Here is a 17,530-nt window from a genome sequence, read left to right on the forward strand (position 1 = left end):
AACTGCCTGTGACCTTTACACCATTATAAATCAACCTTGAATTTTAACCATGTATTCTACTACATGAATTTTTTTTAAAGGCCACCCTCACTATAGCATGGTCATAAAGGGTATCGCTATATATCATCTTCCAAGGACATTCTTGAGATCATCATCTTACAAAACTATCATACACTTGAACTCTTCTGTGATTTGGCTAGATTTACATGTACGTCAGTTAGAGAAGGCCTCAAGCAACAGAATGTTTTGATCATCGTCTGGGAGTCCACAGCCTTGTTGAGAATGGACCCATCTGTAATACCTTGTGTACCATATCTGGGAAATGGACAAATGGACAAATAAAGACTGAGTTGAGCTAATGAGTGTTCACCCTTAGGATGGCATTGGACAGATTACATTAAGTTAATAATCAGAGAAGTTCATTAAGGAATATGGAGACGCGGGGCCAGTAATGAACAGAGAAGACAGTAATTAAAATATATGAAGACACTGGCCTACCTAGCCTAAGGGTTTGGACACTCAAATGCTTTTTAAAAAAGAAAAAAAAAAGTAAAGTAGGTGAAAGAAATACACGGATATATTCTCATATTAATTTAACGTTATAGGAAAGTAACTAAGAAAATGGGGAGAGGGGCAGAAACAAGGTAAAGCCCTGGGAAAAACTAAGGGGTTGTCTCACTGTATGTTTAGCCAGTTTTTATTTTTTATATTGGCTAAGTGAATGCATCCTGCTTGCTCACTGCTGTCCTCATCTTATCCCCTGATTCTACATTTGTCACTGATACAACTGAACGACTTTTGAGTACTTTTAGAGCCGAAATTACTCCTCCGATCCTGACCGACTGAGGTGATCAAGTTGTTGTTTCCTACAACAGCATCCAAATCCAACATATGGCTGACACTACACATGAGTAAAGAGCTTAGCTCTGCTGCTAACTGAGCAGAGTGGAAGCAGATAGAAGGGTATCCCCCTGCCATTCCTGTGTTATAATAATAAAACACCACACACAAAGTCAATGATTAACTGTAAACTGATACATTTATTTGCACATCAATAAAGAAAATTACTGCATATTAAATAAGACTGCCCTTTAAAGTTTGAACATAAATCTAGAGACAAATGTATCTGTTTCCCAGAAGCCTCCTCAGTCCTACATGAATGACTCACGAACTGGGAGGCAGGAAGTTCACATTAACAAAAAATATAAGTTTAAAGAAGGAAATGAAAACTTAAAATACAATAAAAAAATAGATAATCTCTTGGTATAAAAAAGTAAAATAAAAAAATGCAAATATTGCATAACATAATACTGATGTTGATATGAAATATAGATACATAGCATATTCAGGTCCCAGTCTCAGTGTACAAATTGTGTACAATTTTTTTTGAGACATTAGTAAGTGGACCTGAAGTGAGTGAAACTTTTACAAAGATGTAAACAATTTTCAACAACTTTATCCAAAACTGGAGCAGCTTAATTTACCTCCTGTAACAATCTTGGACATTTACATTCCAAATAACTACCTAAGTAAAGAAAACCTCATTTAAAACCGCAAGATTATTCATCTGTGGATGACGGGTTCTTCTCCTTATACATCTTCTGATACTCATGGAAAAGGCTGATGGTCCTGGGAATACATGTTGGCTGATGCTGCTTCTCAGGAGGAGGATACCAAGTTCCTAGTGTAGTGTGCAGTATGTACACAATTAGTATTTGGGCATCAGCTACAGTTTCATTAGAAAAAAAAAAACAAAAGTCAAATTCATGTTTTTAGTTTAGTATTTGCTACCTTTAGATTGAATGACATCTTTGTTCGAGGTTTGGTCTTTTTCTTCCACAAGTTCTGGCTTATCTTAAAAGGGAACATTGAAAAAAAAAAGTAATTAAAACAAATCAACATTCATAAATTATTTTTATGACATAAAAAGCTTCCTCTGTACATACAAAACCTTCCAGATTCATGAGTTTATGTATTGGGATAAAGCATCTGCTTTTGTTCTTCAAAATGTCTTTTTTTGCAGAAGAATTCAGACCTAGAAATAATGTGTTTAGCCATGATTAGCCACCACCAAATTTGGCAGTGCACAATCATATCACCCTCAGATGCGATCTGAGCCTTCAGATCTGAATGCTGTAGTCTGCGGTGTCCATTTGAGATCCAATCATGAAGCACACACGTCGGTACCAAACGTAAACCGTCTCTCAAAGCTGCTACACACTGTAGCCATCATGCAAGTTCACCGCAAGCCACAGTGTGAAACAGGCCTTTCTGATAAACTTGGATACGACATGTTTGATGTGTGCAAACTGTACAATCATGCTTGCTGATTTATAGTAGGTGGCAACTAAAGAGCGCCACACAGACTAAGCACCATGTTAATGCAAAATAAGTTTTTTGGACTGGCCCAGTTTACTACGGTCTGTACTAATACATTCACTGGTTTGACACTCGCCACATTTTCCCAGTGCTGGATTTTTCTTGGTACAATCATGGCTTAAGATGAAGAACACTGCTGCCACAACTGAACTAAATTAATTGTTTGAGTTATACCCCAATTGCCCTTTAGAATTTTACACATTGGTGCCATCATAGCTTTGATCAATTCCTCATTCCATGCCACATTCCTATTGGATGGTTCGAAGACACAGGTCGTAGCAGGAGTCACACTCAAGAACAACCATACCAAATGTCTCAAACTGTCAGAAATTTGTTCGTAGCCCTCTTGATCGCAAAACTGTGTCAAAGGTTGTCTTTCAACTATTTTCATTGTGTGATGTAGTACTACGGATACTGTTACGGTTACGGTTATATGGCAAAAAATATCACAATATCATTTTCTATATTGATTGATCCAAATAAAAGTATGGATCACAAGACTTGTAGATGTAAATCATGTCTTTTGCAATGAAATATGAAACTACTGTTTAAATCTCTTTGCCTCGTTTTGAATGCTTGTCATGTGGGGTGGCAGCCACAGATGATGAGATGATGCTTCTCTGTTTGATGCACCAAGTCGAATCAGCATTTTCATACTTTCTGCACAGTCGTTGGGGGTGATACCTTTCCAGGTAATTTGTACATTGTATTAATCTATTCTATTCGTTTTATTGAATCCAAACCAACAAATTAAGATTTAGCACTGGACTGAAGACCTGGGTAACATTGTGGTGGTGGTTTGAATGACATGTTTCATATATATATAAAAAACACAGCTTTTCACTCTCAGTATTTACCTGTAGCAGCATCAGCGGTTTCATTTCTCCCACGGGACCCATCTTTGAAGTCAAAGGTGTTGGGTAGCACACTGAACTTCAAGACTATATTCTCTTGGAGAGGCATAGCACCCTGGCTTTCATTTTGAGTGTCACTTCTCTCTTGATCAACAATCTTTTCAACCATGACGCTGTACCTCCTCCTCTTCCCCTCTCCAACTCGGAGCCTGTTGGAGAGGAAGTTCCTCTTATTCAGCCTCAGGTGGGACTTGCTACTTGCATCAAACGCTCTCATTTCAGATGAAACTGACTGTTTCTCCCTCCTCAGACTCCCCCCAGATAGAGGGACAGAAAGTTGTCTTTGCATTTTCAGTTTGTTTCTGTGCCTACCTACAACTGAGAAACTCTCTGTTGGAACACTTTTCCTCCATTTTTCATAGATCAACTGTTTGACAGAGTATCCCCGTGTGGGAGCAGCTTTAGTGGAGTCACTTTTCCAGGAGTCAAGATTCACAGAGAGAACTTCCGGAGGCCAGTTTTTCTCAGAAGACAGACTCGTTGGAGATGAACAATGCCTCATTCTGTTTCCAGATACAGCAGACTTTGCTTGTTTTGGTGTGCCAAACAGAACCAGTTCTACAGTTTTCCCTCCTGTGGTTGAATGTTGAGCTTTGGGCAGCTGCTTTGAGTCCAGCTCAACAGGAAGTTTGCATTTCTTTGAATCCTTTAGAGGCGGGAAAAAATCATTAAGACTTTTTTGTCTCTTCCAAATTTTTCCAAGGTTTTTGTGTTTATCATAGTGACCAGAAGATGCCTGATGGGTAGTCTTTCCACCAATTTGAGTTTCTTCTCTGGTTTCTAAAGTTGACTCTGCCTTATCTTTAGATTTTAGATGAGCTTGTCCACAATCCTCTTTCTGGTCTGACATCTGGGGACCAACTTCAGTTTCAGTGCTGTATACATTTGGAATTTCTGTTTGTTTGCCACTGCTGGCTGAAGTGCTCAACTGCAAGGTTTCTGTTGATTTTAACTTTTCTTCTGCACATTTGTCCTCAGATTCTGTCATGTCAATGACAAGATCTGGCATCTCATTGGGAAAGCCATATTCACTGTTGGAAAGGTTTTCATTCTCTTTGTCACTTATGCTGACAACATCTGACTGGCTGCTGTTGCATATCTCAGAAATGGCCTTTGGCTCTTGATCAGAATCTGAATTAAGTTTGTCCTCATTGTCAGTTAAGTCAATGATTTGACAGAGTTCACTGCAGAGCTCAGGGCCACCTAATGTTATAATTTGACAATCAATGTCCTGCTTGCTCTCTGTTGGTTCATCAGACTCGGGGCTAACGGTCGTGTCAGTACATTCAGTAAAACTTTGCTCCTTTTGGCACAGGCATTTCAGAGCTGGTGTAGTTGGTCCAAAATTCAGTTCTACCAGCCTGGCAATGCAGCAAATTTGGTCAATTTGATCAGCTGGTCTCGTCGATCCGATCAACTCTTTCAGTGAGTCATCTATACCCTTGGATTTCTCGCTCTGTACAGAACTACTCGCAACTGTCTCTTCCTCACAAACAGTACTTTGATGCATCTTTTTCTGTACTTGGTCATAGAGAACTTTGGCTTCTTCTGGAGGTAAAATCTGGATTTTAAATGAGTAAGGTGAGTCAATGGAATTGTCCCTTTCGGATTTATTCGGGGAGGCAAGTGGAGTTGAAGGCGTCTTGACAGACTGTTTTTTTTCTTCAATCAAGTTAACAGATTCAGGCTCCGTCTGTGACAAGACTTTGTTTGGCACCTCATTTGCGATTGGCTCAGCAGCACTATTACCTGTTTTTACTCCATCCATCTGGTTATCAGTCTCAAGCATATATTGACGTTGCTTCAAAGCCCAAGGGAATCCAAATTCTTTATCTATGTCATCTAGCTGATCATTCACATTCAACCAGGAAGATTTGTAAGGCAATTCTGAATAGACTTCACCGTCCTTGAGGATATGGAAGTGTTTGAGTTGGTCACTAAAACCCAGCTTAACTTTTGACAGTATAACAGTATCTGGCGTAATGTGTGTGCTGCAGAATTTTTCAACATGTGAGAGTAAATCCTTTTGACAGTTTAAGTTTGATCCATCAAGCAATGTTCTGTTTTTTCCAAGAACACCTTTTTTTGCCTTTGACTGAACTTTTTCATTGTCCAGTATTAAATTAGTTAGAGCTTCAGCTGTCCAAGGGGTTGTTGGGAGGGAATTGAGGTCAAGAGCAGGTGGTGATGGAGGTGTAACGTTTTTATTTTGCCGTTTAGGACAGCTTTGACTTGCTGGTACTTCTGAGGCTTTTTGTACAGTTGGTGCAGTATTAATATCCTGCCCGGATTTTCGAGTTGAGTTTAAATGTTCTGAATCTGAAGCAAGCAAAACTGGGCCATCATTGGACATCGCTCTCTTGGACTTCGTTTGATTAGAGTTTTCTAGGTACAGATTTGATTCTTCTCTGAAACAAGCCTTGTCTTTGTTTTTTGCCACATCAGGTGAAATGCATTCTTTCTCTGCGTTACTTGCAGATTCACAGGATGTGCTGTTAGAGGAGGTTTGGCAGTGCTCCTGTGACAATGGCTGCACAACAGCAACAGCCTTTGGGCCTGGATGACCAGGCGTAGAGTGAGCAAAGCCATCATTTTGTTTGAAAGACGGAGGCAATCCATGTGGAAACGGATGCTTTTCTGCAAAGGATTTGAGCTCCTTTCTTTGTGATGACACACTCACTGGTGCTTGTAATTGAGAAGAACTGTTTAGTGATCCAACTGGACTCCCTTTTGAGGTCATGTTACTGTTTGGAAGAAATACGTTGTCTGCTTTACCTCTTCCACTTGCATCTGTGGCTGTAGTGACACCTAAGGTATCAGGGAAAGAGTTTTGTGGAGGTGGCATATTTATAGGATGCTGTACTCTTGACATAATACTTTGGGGCAAAGACTGTCCAGAGGGGAGTTGTGGTGACTGGCTGGTATTCAAGTTACAATTTTTGAAGGACACTGATGTCACAGGTTGCATATTTTGAGTAGACACTCTGGGTATGGTGACAAAATGCTTACCGTTGTAAGATGGAGGAATATGCTCATCAAAGCCAGCAGTATTCGACTTTCCTAAACTGTCTGGGCTCACCCTGTGCCTGAGCATCTGCTGTGGTGCAACGGTAGGATTTTCAAAAAAGTTTACCGATTTTGTGTTGCTAGAGTTCGTGACATTTCCCCATGTATTATATGGTGAGCTAAGTTGAGCTGTATGTTGCTGAGTTTTGTGACTTGCATTGGAAAAGTACAAACTCTGTGCATTTGATGGCTGTATTGTCATGCTGTTGTTTCCAAAAGACTGAGATGTTGCCATAAGACAACTTGGAGGGTAGTTTGGAGGAAAGCTACAATCGGTGCTGTTTTGTCTGGAAAACTTGTTATAAGCTGTCTGAACAGGCTTTCCATTGTGTGCAGCTGTAGTCACGAATGTGCTGGGGTTAAACACTTGTTCATGAGGAAGTGAGGCAGTTGCTGTAGTGTAACCTGAAACAACTCTTTTTAAGCTCTCACTTGCATAATGGGCTTGCTGAATCACATTTTGTTGGGGAAAGGGCACAGTATTTCCACTCTGAACATCAATTGGCTGTCTGTCATTTACTGAAACTGATTGGTTCCAACAAGCTGACATTTGTTGCTGGGGGTTTGTGTTGATTGGGCTCTGGTTTGCTGAGTTATGCCGAAAATTTTGTTGGGTGGTGGTCGGAGATCCATGAGTAGTCAACAGAGAAGAATTTCCACTTTGTGAGGTAGTTGGTGGGTTTGGCAGATGGCGAAGCAGCATTCTGAGAAAATGATTGTCCATCCGCTTCGTGCTTTTTTGCTGTGAATTCAAGGCCTGATTAGGGCCTGCAGAGTTCTGCAAGTTTGCCGTGTGTCTATTCAAGTAAGCTCCATTGTGCAAGGCAGCATTACCATTTTGTAAGAGTTGGACTCCTGACTTTGTTTGAACATATTGATATGCCTCTTCTGTAGACCAATTTTGATTTCTTGTTGCATTATGAGCAAGCAGAGAAGCAGCTTGTGGGGCTTGTTGGGGTGGTCCAACTTGTTGATATTGTCCATTCATCGGTGCAAAAGAATGCATTTTGTCCCCCATCTAGCCTTGTGGGAGGTTGAGGTGGTAATGTTCCTGAAAGAGGGATTAAGAAAAAGATTAAAATATGTTACATCTATAGGTCTCTTAGACATACCCACAAGACTATTTTCCTTCGGTCCATATGAATGCGGGTAAGTTGGGGTAATTCCAGACAGCAGGTTCAGCAAAATGTTTTAGTTTGTCAAGTCTGAAATGTGTAAAGCTGAGTTTTCACTTCATCAAATACAGGAAACAAACTAACCCATGCCAACTGACTCTGAAAATATCAGGATGAATGAAACAGCTAAAGGTTTTCAACAAGTTCTCTTGAACTTAGACATTTCATGTACATATGTGTGAACCAACAAACGTTCAAATTGAACAAATCTGTCACTTGAGATGCTGCTTAATAGAGAGTCTTTACTTGTGTAGTGATTACACTGATGGGACATTCAAGATGAGCACTGTGTTGCAGCTGAGACAAATTCACATCACAATTCAAAATTTATCCTGTTATGTAGCAGAAAAAAAACATATTTATCATTACTACTACTATCAAACCTGGGGGTTTTCTTGCTGGAGTTACAGAAAAAGTTTGTCACATATCTGGTGCCAAATCCTGATAAAACAACTCCAACAACATAAGTCTCCACGCTGTCGGTTTGTAATAATGCAGCCGACACAAAAGGAATAATACTGCTTCGTAATTTTTCAAAACATACTGTACCGACACCATCAACTTATAAAAAAAGTGAACGATTCTTGACAAGTTTGTTTACATCATCCAACTAAAACTTCATCTAGTGGGAGAAATCTCAAACCGAGTCATGAATTGTGAAGAAAAAGAAGCACTGGCCTTTAGTTCAGCATCTGAGATTGTATTCTCTGCTGACACTTCATAAATATCTTCTAGTTTTCAAATATATGGGGATAAAAACAGAAAAAGATATTATCTTGTGGGACTTTCAGATCCAGACTGATACACTTAGTGATGGCTAACCAACTGAACATTGTGGTAGTCAGAAAAAAACTACAGAATGGATGTAGCATTCCAAAGAGACAATGCCATCAAGAAGAAACTCAAGAAGCTTGGAAACTACAAAGGGCTGACAGAGGCATCTTAAAAGTGTGGGAAGTGAAAGCAACAGTGATACTAGTGATAACTGTAGCACTTGGGGCTGTGATCCCCCAAACTGGCAGAGTGACTTTCACAAATTCCAGGTACAACATCAGAGAGCTCTGTCCAGAAGAGCAGAGTCCCATAAACAGCTATGATACTATGTAGAATCCTCAGGTTCCCAGGCTTGAGGCAAAGGACATGAGTTTGAAAGTGAGAACACCCATATGGGGTGTGAAGTTTTTAGTTTATGCCATCAGATGCCCAGCACCAGTAAAAACACTTGTCTAACGGGAACACTTGTCTTATCTTTTGATCTGGGCCATCAGGATACATCTACTGAAATTCAATAATGATAGGAGTCAAAATATGTACTAACATTTAACATTAATATTTCTACATTTGCTGTTGTAGATTTGGGATTCAGCCACCACTGTTGTCTACAAAAACCTAACAGGACCCTGTTTTAACTGTCCCAGTCCCAGATCAGGAACAGCTTCTTCCCCAGACCTGTGAAAGCAATCATTCCCCTGTAATGACACACATCCCCCTGCAGAACACTCCCCCAAGCCCCCTCCCTCCTTCAGTCACAAATCTCACACTCACTTCTACCCCCAAACTGGGACTCGCTCTAAGTGCACTTTATTCTTCCAACTATTCTATTTTACGTGTACAGTTTTGTTTTTTTTTTTTACTTTAAAGTGTGCCTTTAAGCCATGACTCTGAAGAGAATTTCATTATCTTGTATAGTGACAATAAAGACTCTTGATTCACAGCTCAAAAGTTATAGGAAATCTCTGAAGTGATAACTGTTAGGGTTTTTAACATTTATCTCATGATATACCCTGTGTTACAATTACCTTACTACGCTTTAATTGCATTTCCTACGCTATACCATATATATATCCTATATGACATATACTGCATTAGTTCCAGTCATGTGGCGAGGAAATAAGGGTGCTTGTGAACAAAGGAAGATGCCTCAGGACGGAGTCTTCCAGAGGTCAACCGAGTTCACCCGAGTTTACACTACAAACCAACAATGGCTGATTCACACTAGTTTATCGATGTATCTCTTTGTATGATTGTCGTCAAGGTCTCACACTCTAATTGGCAGATGTGCCTCCATACGTAAACGACCGACATTCTGAATTTTCTATGAAACTCTTTGTTTTGTAAAGCTCTTCCCCTTTTCTTATCTCTGAATAAAACCAGGCTGCTGCAATGAGGGAGTCGCAGATTGCTGGAGGTTGCTTAGACACATACAAACCTGTGGCTGAAGCAGCGACGGTTCTCCCCTTTTGCAAAAGCTGAACTTTATATTGATCTCTTGTGTGGTTCTTTCTGTTTAAGGTGGGACTTCGTTAGTAAGAACGAAAAACCCCATCAATAACTAAAAAAGATCATCTACAGAAAATGTTTCATTTGCTTACACCCAATTAGTGTAACAGTCGAAAACTGGGGGGAAACTGAACTGAGCTCCTCTGTGTCTCTTGCTGTGCCAATAATTAAAGCCTTATACCAAAAGCCTGAAGAGGCCAAAAAGTCAGTTGGTCCCATGACCCTCACTCAACTTGGTTGGATGTTACAAAAACATTTGGGAGGATTCCAGACAAAATTACATCTGCAGACTTTCAAAAAAGGCCAAGGACTTAACTGAGATGCATTTATTATGCATCAGAGTACAACACACGGGGCAAAACAAACGCAATGAACCAACCCTGGTAGACTGATCTCTGTTCTGGAATGGAAAATTAATTCTTATATGCATTGTATTGAGTTTTACTGTGTACAACCTGCAGATGACCTCACTGTAAGATACCACCCTGTTTTCTTAAATTCCTCTTCACAATGGCGTGCTTGTTATAATGATACAGCTGCACTTTAAGGGTAACAGGGGTGAAGGTAATATTTACAACTGTCTGGGTAACCTCAACTGTGGTTGACGTGACAAATGGGCAATATAACTAAAGTGTCTTTGCCTCAGTGGTCAGAGCAACTCTGTATTTTGTACTGTGTGGTTCTCTCTTGCAAGATGCTATTAAAGGCATCTTATAGCCTCAAAAAATAACTGACTCTGTGCCTAACTAAAATCTCCACCACAGTTCTTTGGAGCTTTGTCGAGTAACAAAATCCAGATCAGGGCCAGAACATGACTGTGGAATTATTTGTAAGCTCTAACAAAAAAAAAAAAAAAAAGCTTTCCAAGAGTAACTAGAGTCCAAAAAAAGCATTTGGGATAATCTAAATAATAGAAATTCTGAGCTATTCCTCATTCTTTCATAAACACCAAGTCCTAATGATGGAGTGTATTTTGTCAATGAGAACCCCTATAGCAGTGTTTCTCAATTCCGGTCCTCATGACCCACCGCCCTGCACGTTTTTGATGTTTCCCTCCTTCACCACACCTGATTCAAATGATCAGCTCATCACCAAGCTCTGCAGTGGCCTGATAAGGAGCCATTCATGTATGTGTGCATGAACACTGAAATAACAGAAAAAATTACTTGAACGGAAAGAAAAAAATTTAGAACTTGAGCAAAACATTTTGAGCTGCAGGTTCAGGCTCACTTAAGCATTTATCTTTATTTAATTTAGAAGCCTTTTTCTGATCTTGCATTATTTTGGTTAAAGTTCTTTAGGACTGCATTTACTTTAAATTTCTTTAGAGGAATTCCATAGTTTATATAATTTTGTTAAACTCTCTGCGTTTGTCAGCAATGTTCCAGATATTTTAAGTTTCAATGTTGTTATTATTCCAATCTGTCAAAATAACCCATTTTAGAGCTGTAACTGCAAGGCAAAAATGCACAAATGGTTGCGGTTGAGTAGAAGTATGTGTTTTGGTATTCAAAAACAGGAAATGACCTCTGGTGTGCAGCAACAGGCGAAGAAGAGTGGCAAACAACGAAATGCATCAGTAAGAGGTGGCTAAGTCAGCAAGTTATATTCTTATGTGTCCCGTGTACTTTGCCCACCTTCGTGTAACACTCCACCTCTGTATGTACTGCCACAGTATGCATATTTAATGTGCATATATTAGCAGTTGTATGTATGCATAAGTAAGTGTGTGCGTGCAAATGTATGTGTATAAATATGTGGGGCAGTATGTACATATCTGTACGTATGTAAAGTGAATACAATGTGATAAAAGAAATGGGTCAATAAGTGAGTATAAATGAAGAAGTGAATGAATACACTCACTCCTAGGGACAAAAAAATAAATCTGATTTAGTGAGGAAATTAAATTATTAAGAAATGTATGATCATATCTCAGACTAGCTTCTCTAATTAGATTACATTAATGTCATAGAAGCAGCATCTGTTTGCATTCACTGGTGGAGTGATTTTGCAATCCACAGGGCTCTGGCTACTACTCAGCATTTGACAATAAAACAGAAATCTTAATAACAATTACACTTCTTCTTTCTTGCAACCCTCCTACAGAGTTAAAAAAAATAATCTGTTGTGTTTGGTGGTCTCACTTCAGTAAGCACAACCAGAATGATAACTGATAACAAAATGTAGTACTTCTGTAATCTAATCACGCCCTGGGACAGAGATAAGAATGTTCTAGTATCTGATGCTGTATGACTTTATCTCTACCACGCAGATGTCCAACTGAACGTTTCCATTGCTTCTACAGCCACAGGCATGCATAAATATTGAGTGCAGACTCTGTGGCTGAGCATCCCAGTGCTCCATATTGTGTTGTTCTCTCTTGCTAGATTAAATAGACTTTTCTTAACCCTGTAAACCAGGGATGTCCAAATCCTGTCCTCGAGGGCAGCTGTCCTGCAAGTTTTAGATGCTTCCCTGTTTCAGCACACCTGATTCAGGTCAATGCATCATTAGCAGGCTTGTGCAGAACTTAATCTTTTGAAGAAATCTATTTGATCCAAATCAGGTGTGTTGAAGCAGGGAAACATCTACTTGTGAATTTCAATCATACTTGCAGACATAAAGACCTGACTTATACTTAACTTCTCATGCCTCATTTTCAAACCAAAAAATATTTGCTTTTTATATGGCCGAAGTCAGTAATTAACAATAGCTGAAGGTTTTTCCTCTAAATTGGTTTCAAAACAGTAATTCTAATTTCTTTAGACACTGAGAAACAAAAGGTTTGAGAGGGCTTCTAGGTTTTCCAGAAAACTCTGGTTTGTCTTTTTTAAATCTAGAAAAACACCACAAGTCTTTTTGATTTTTTAGTATTTGCTGAGGAAGCTGTCATGGCATGTATTAGTGCCTCAGTTTGCAATACCTGTTAAAGCTACTGGACCATCAACTGCTTAATTCAGTAAAATAGCTGGAAAGGTTTTTGCAAATTCTGAGACTGTGCGTGTATCATCCAGCCATCCTCCCATTTTCTATACCCGCTTAATGCAACTCAGGGTCGCGGGGGGCTGGAGCCTATCCCAGAGTCATTGGCGAGAGGCAGGGTACACCCTGGATAGGTCGCCAGTCCATCACAGGGCCACACAGTTATAAATGAGACAAACAACCATGCACATTGACACTCACTCCTAGGGACAATTTAGAGTCACCAATTAAGGTAGCATGTCTGTTGTCTGTTTTTGGGCGGTGGGTGGAAGCCGGAGTATCCGGAGAGAACCCCACACAGAAAGACACCACTGTGCAGCATATATATATATATATATATATATATATATATACATATATATATATACTAATGCACAAGAAATCAAGTTATTTAAAATTTGACCCAGTAATAATGGAAGAGAAATATGTCTGGATGTCCCCCTAAGAAATACCAGAACTGGTCCTGAGGAGGACGAGCCTCACAACATGAGATCAGCCAGGAGGAATTCAGTAGATTGGATTCCAGCTGAAACGCAACCAAAAAGGAAAAGGCTAGGCTTCACCACAAATTAAAGGGTATATAAGCCTGCACCATATAGCATAAAACAGCCCTTATTCAAGTAACTGTGAGGGCGATTTCTCAAAGTGTTGAAGACCATGCCCTGAGTCAAATTCTGGCCAAGTCTGGGACTTCATTTAATTTTCCAACATTATGCAGGTCAAGTCTCCCGTTCCTCACACTCTACTGCAGCTTAGTGAGAAATTAAAATAGTAATAAATGCAAAGCCTCAGTCAGTCACACTCAAGTGAGTTTAATCAATAAAATGTGGTCCAACACATTCAAATCAGCTTGTGCCATCAGTCTCACTGGCCAATGAATTTGCAGTATCCCTGTCCATCTACTCAGCTCCAATAAACGCCACAGTTAAAATAACGAAGAAAACATACAGCAGTAAATAAAGCACTAGAAAAAAAAGGCCTGCTTATCTCCAAGGTAGAAATTTACAGGTGTGATAAAAGTTTTACTTTTGTTCTCATGTGTAATCTGATTTGTTTCTGTTGTTTGTGAAAGGGACGGGGTGCGTTTCCCTACAACCTCCATCCACCTTAAAAAGAAATTAAGAACAAGGTTTTTCAGGAAACGATTTTTTTCTCTCAAAACAGACATTTGGGACACAAACATGTATGAACACATTTTAAAAATTGCAGTGCGAAGGGACTGTGGTCATTAAACAACAATAAGGACATTAAAAAATGTACTGTGAACATTAAACCGTCTTCTTCCAAACAGGCTCAAACTGTTCAATTTACAGACCCGCGGTCCCCCATATAAGGTCATATTATTTTACTTTTAAACTAGCTATTTAATGATATAAGACTGTGTTTAGATTATGTACATATCAGATCCTACTAATCCCATATAGCCAGGAGAAATTAAAAATTATTAAGAAATTAAGGCACAAGGTTGTACCGTGTAGCTCCAACAGCTTTACAGCATGTGAAAAGCAGCAGTCGCTTCATAAGATGATCAACCACAGCGAGCTTTAAATTAAGATACATTTTCATATTCACAGACGGGAAGGCATAATAAAATGTGACGGCTGCAGACACCGCCCTGCAAAATATACTGAATATTTAGCCGGTCGACTTACTTTTTCACGATAAATCCCACTGTAAGCTGCAGCGGTTTGAATAATTTGGAGTGTTTGTAATCAGCCCGTCTCCCTTTCCGTCATTGTTGTCCATTCGCTCTCTTAAAACGTGTTTTAGATCCATGCGTCAAGCATCGCGAATCTTAAGCGTCCGTTAGTGTGTCCTCGGGGCGCCTGGCAGAAATCCTGCCCTGGCGCAAAAATGAGTCCGCTCTGTTCAGGGGAATCTGTGAAAAGTAATTTTGTGCAAAACAATGAACAACCCAAAGAGGGGGTGGAGTTAGTTTCCTCCTAGTTTTGTTTTAATGGAGGTCTTCTGGCGACGTCTTGGTGTGCTGCCGCCACCAGTTGGAATGCAGTGTGTACTGAGAATCAAACCAAAAATGCAGTTCAATTTAATGAATTAAAACGAAACCTATTCACAACAAAAGTCACCTCAAGGCAACTAAAAGAGAAAGTAAGTCAGTAAGTTTGATACAGGTCCACTTAAATTATACCTAATTATTAAATTCATTAAACCTAAAGTTGATAGCCTTGATGTTCGTCCCATCTCTCTGGAACTTATTTTGCAAATATCCTGAAAATCCTGAGAAAGTAATTTAATTTTCAATATACACACATTAGTACATTTTTGACAGGTAAGTCTGGGAATGGTTATTATATGGATGTGTAGATGGCACAGGAAGAACTCAACTGGCACAGACTTGGTCACAGGGGTGTGGCATCAAATTCCCCCGTGACATTTTTGTGATGTGACAAAAAAGTCAACTCAACTTTGGATGGAATAGCCTTTAGTCTCTCATTCTAATTAGGCTACAGCCAAACATAGGCTACAGTAAAACACAGAGCAGAACTTTAGGGAAAAAAATATATAAATGTGGGAGCCTAAAAAGACCAGTGAAGGCGGACTAAACTATCTCGTGCAAGGGGTGAGGGTGGCTGCACTCAGACACTATATGTAGGATTAGACACTAACAATTCATCAATCAACAAATCAGATCTATTTACCCAAAACATTAAATGTACATTAGTTAGCAACATTTACTATGATCTTTTAATGATATTAACATTCAAAGGAAAAAGAATTCCAGACTCCTCTAACCCCCCACCACTTGGGGCCCTGGTAACTCCGTCCCACTTTTCACCCCCCACAATAATGCTCCTGCTTGGCTGAACATAGAAATCTTTTATTGCCAACCAGGTCCGTACCAGAATTAAAGATTGATGCATCAAATCTGGAGAGATCTTCAATTCAATTCAATTCAATTCAATTTTATTTATATAGCGCCAGATTACAACAATTATCATCTCAAGGCACTTAAATAATATAGTCCAATTCAAGCCAATTGGAATTCAATTCATTGTAATCATAATCCAATTAATTAATATAGAGCCAATTCAAAAAAATAATATCCTAGTTAAGGAAACCAACAGATTGCACCGAAACTTGTCTTCAGTCCAATCTCCCGTCCTGAGCGCGCCTGTGGCGACTGTGGAGAGGAACGACTCCCTTTTAACAGGAAGAAACCTCTGGCAGAACCAGACTCAGGAAGGATGGCCATCTGCCTCGACCAGCTGGGGTTTGAAAAGACAGAAAAGAGTCCAATGCAATCTCTCCCACACTGGGCGTGCTTCTCCCCTTAAGTAGGGTAACACTTTCTCATATTTGGTAACTCTGTAGATGCTTCGAGTCCCCGTCAACAGGCACATAGCCAGATTATACAGTAAACATATCTGGTGAGCTTCCCCCAAACGCACTTAACTGAGAAATGTGTTTACTCCAAATGTTTATGTTTTACTGTTGTTCATCTCTCATTTGGACACCCCTTCGCCCTTCTGAACCTGTTAAGTATCAGACACGTCACTCTCTAGATGGACTTAGGGGAATAAGATAAAGAGGCACCAGAAATTACTATGAAGTAAAGATAAAGAGCTATGAAGATAGTGTGCCAAGAGATGCTGATAGCGTTTTAAAAATGCACGTTGGTCAGAACGTGTTAGAGCTAATGGTTGATTTATTATGGTGTATGAAAGGGTGAGGTGGTGGTGGTGGTGACTGGGCGGAGCCTCTCTTAGAGAATAAAAAGCAAAGCCTGAGGGAGCTTCACAGTCAACCCTGAGGTTATCTCATCGCATGCTTCTCTGATGTTGGCTAAATAGATGCACCCTACTTGCATTTTGCTCTTTTTGGCAGATCATTGTAAAATTCTTATCCTTTATGCCACATAATAATTTTTACTTCTGTGTAACTGCCTATTTTGCAAATATGTACCTGTGTAATAATTACATGAGAATAACAGCTGCACCCGGCCTTGACACAGAAGTCACAACTCCCTGCTGCCAGTGTTGTGACTTTCTATCGACGTTCAATTTACCTAATATGCTATACTCAATAGTTAAAGATGAGAAGTTGTGGTGTAAGTTTACCGGGCCCTAAAAGTAATAGAATAGGGAAAAAATGCTTACGAAAGTAAAGGCTGGAAAAACCCGATATGAGGCCATGGAAAGTACCAAAGTCTAGCTCTGTGTAATGTCGAATCAATCATTAATGCCATGGAAAGTACCAAGGTATAGCCACGTCAAGCAGTAATAAATGCATGTGTAATAAAGATAGTAAACAGGAGATATGGATGTAGAGGGGAGGTCAGGAGTAGTGGATTACATGAATAAAGGTTAAAAAAAAGACAGGACAAAGGGCCCAGCCACGGGTAAACTAAGTAGATAAGACATAATGGTGGAAGATTAGGAAAAACACGCCATATGAAGGGAGGGGCCCGGGGAGGAGCATCCACAGGCCCAACTTGTATAAAAGAGGGGAACTTCCAGAAGAGACTTCAGACTTAGCCCGGGCTACTTCTCATGCATGGTCATATTGTAACACTGCAATAAACCATCATTGGACCGCGAACCAGCTGAATCTGTCTCATCTTTGATTCTTCGTGACTTTGTTGTGACTTTTTCTGGAGTTCAATTTACCTAAAATGCTATACTTAGTAGTTAAAGATGACAAGTCACAAAGTATCAAAGATGAGACAGATTCAGCTGGTTCGCGGTCCAATGATGGTTTATTGCAGAGTTACAA

At 39.7% G+C, this 17,530-nt stretch overlaps 1 protein-coding gene across 1 annotated transcript; it reads right to left on the bottom strand.

Moving 5' to 3' along the window:
* Positions 1–1,022: 1,022 nt before the first annotated feature.
* Positions 1,023–14,687, bottom strand: LOC140306856 (uncharacterized). The gene is made up of 4 exons (XM_072385469.1): positions 14,449–14,687; positions 3,237–7,410; positions 1,792–1,854; positions 1,023–1,681 (listed from the first exon to the last, which is right to left on the bottom strand). The coding sequence occupies exons 2-4, from the start codon at positions 7,375–7,377 to the stop codon at positions 1,560–1,562; spliced, it is 4,326 nt and encodes a 1,441-aa protein (XP_072241570.1). The 5' UTR covers positions 7,378–7,410; positions 14,449–14,687; the 3' UTR covers positions 1,023–1,559.
* Between the last annotated feature and the right edge of the window lie 2,843 nt (positions 14,688–17,530).

This window comes from Leuresthes tenuis, unplaced genomic scaffold (assembly GCF_036924035.1).
Source record: "Leuresthes tenuis unplaced genomic scaffold, fLeuTen1.0.hap1 SCAF_5, whole genome shotgun sequence".
Lineage (NCBI taxonomy): Eukaryota > Metazoa > Chordata > Actinopteri > Atheriniformes > Atherinopsidae > Leuresthes > Leuresthes tenuis.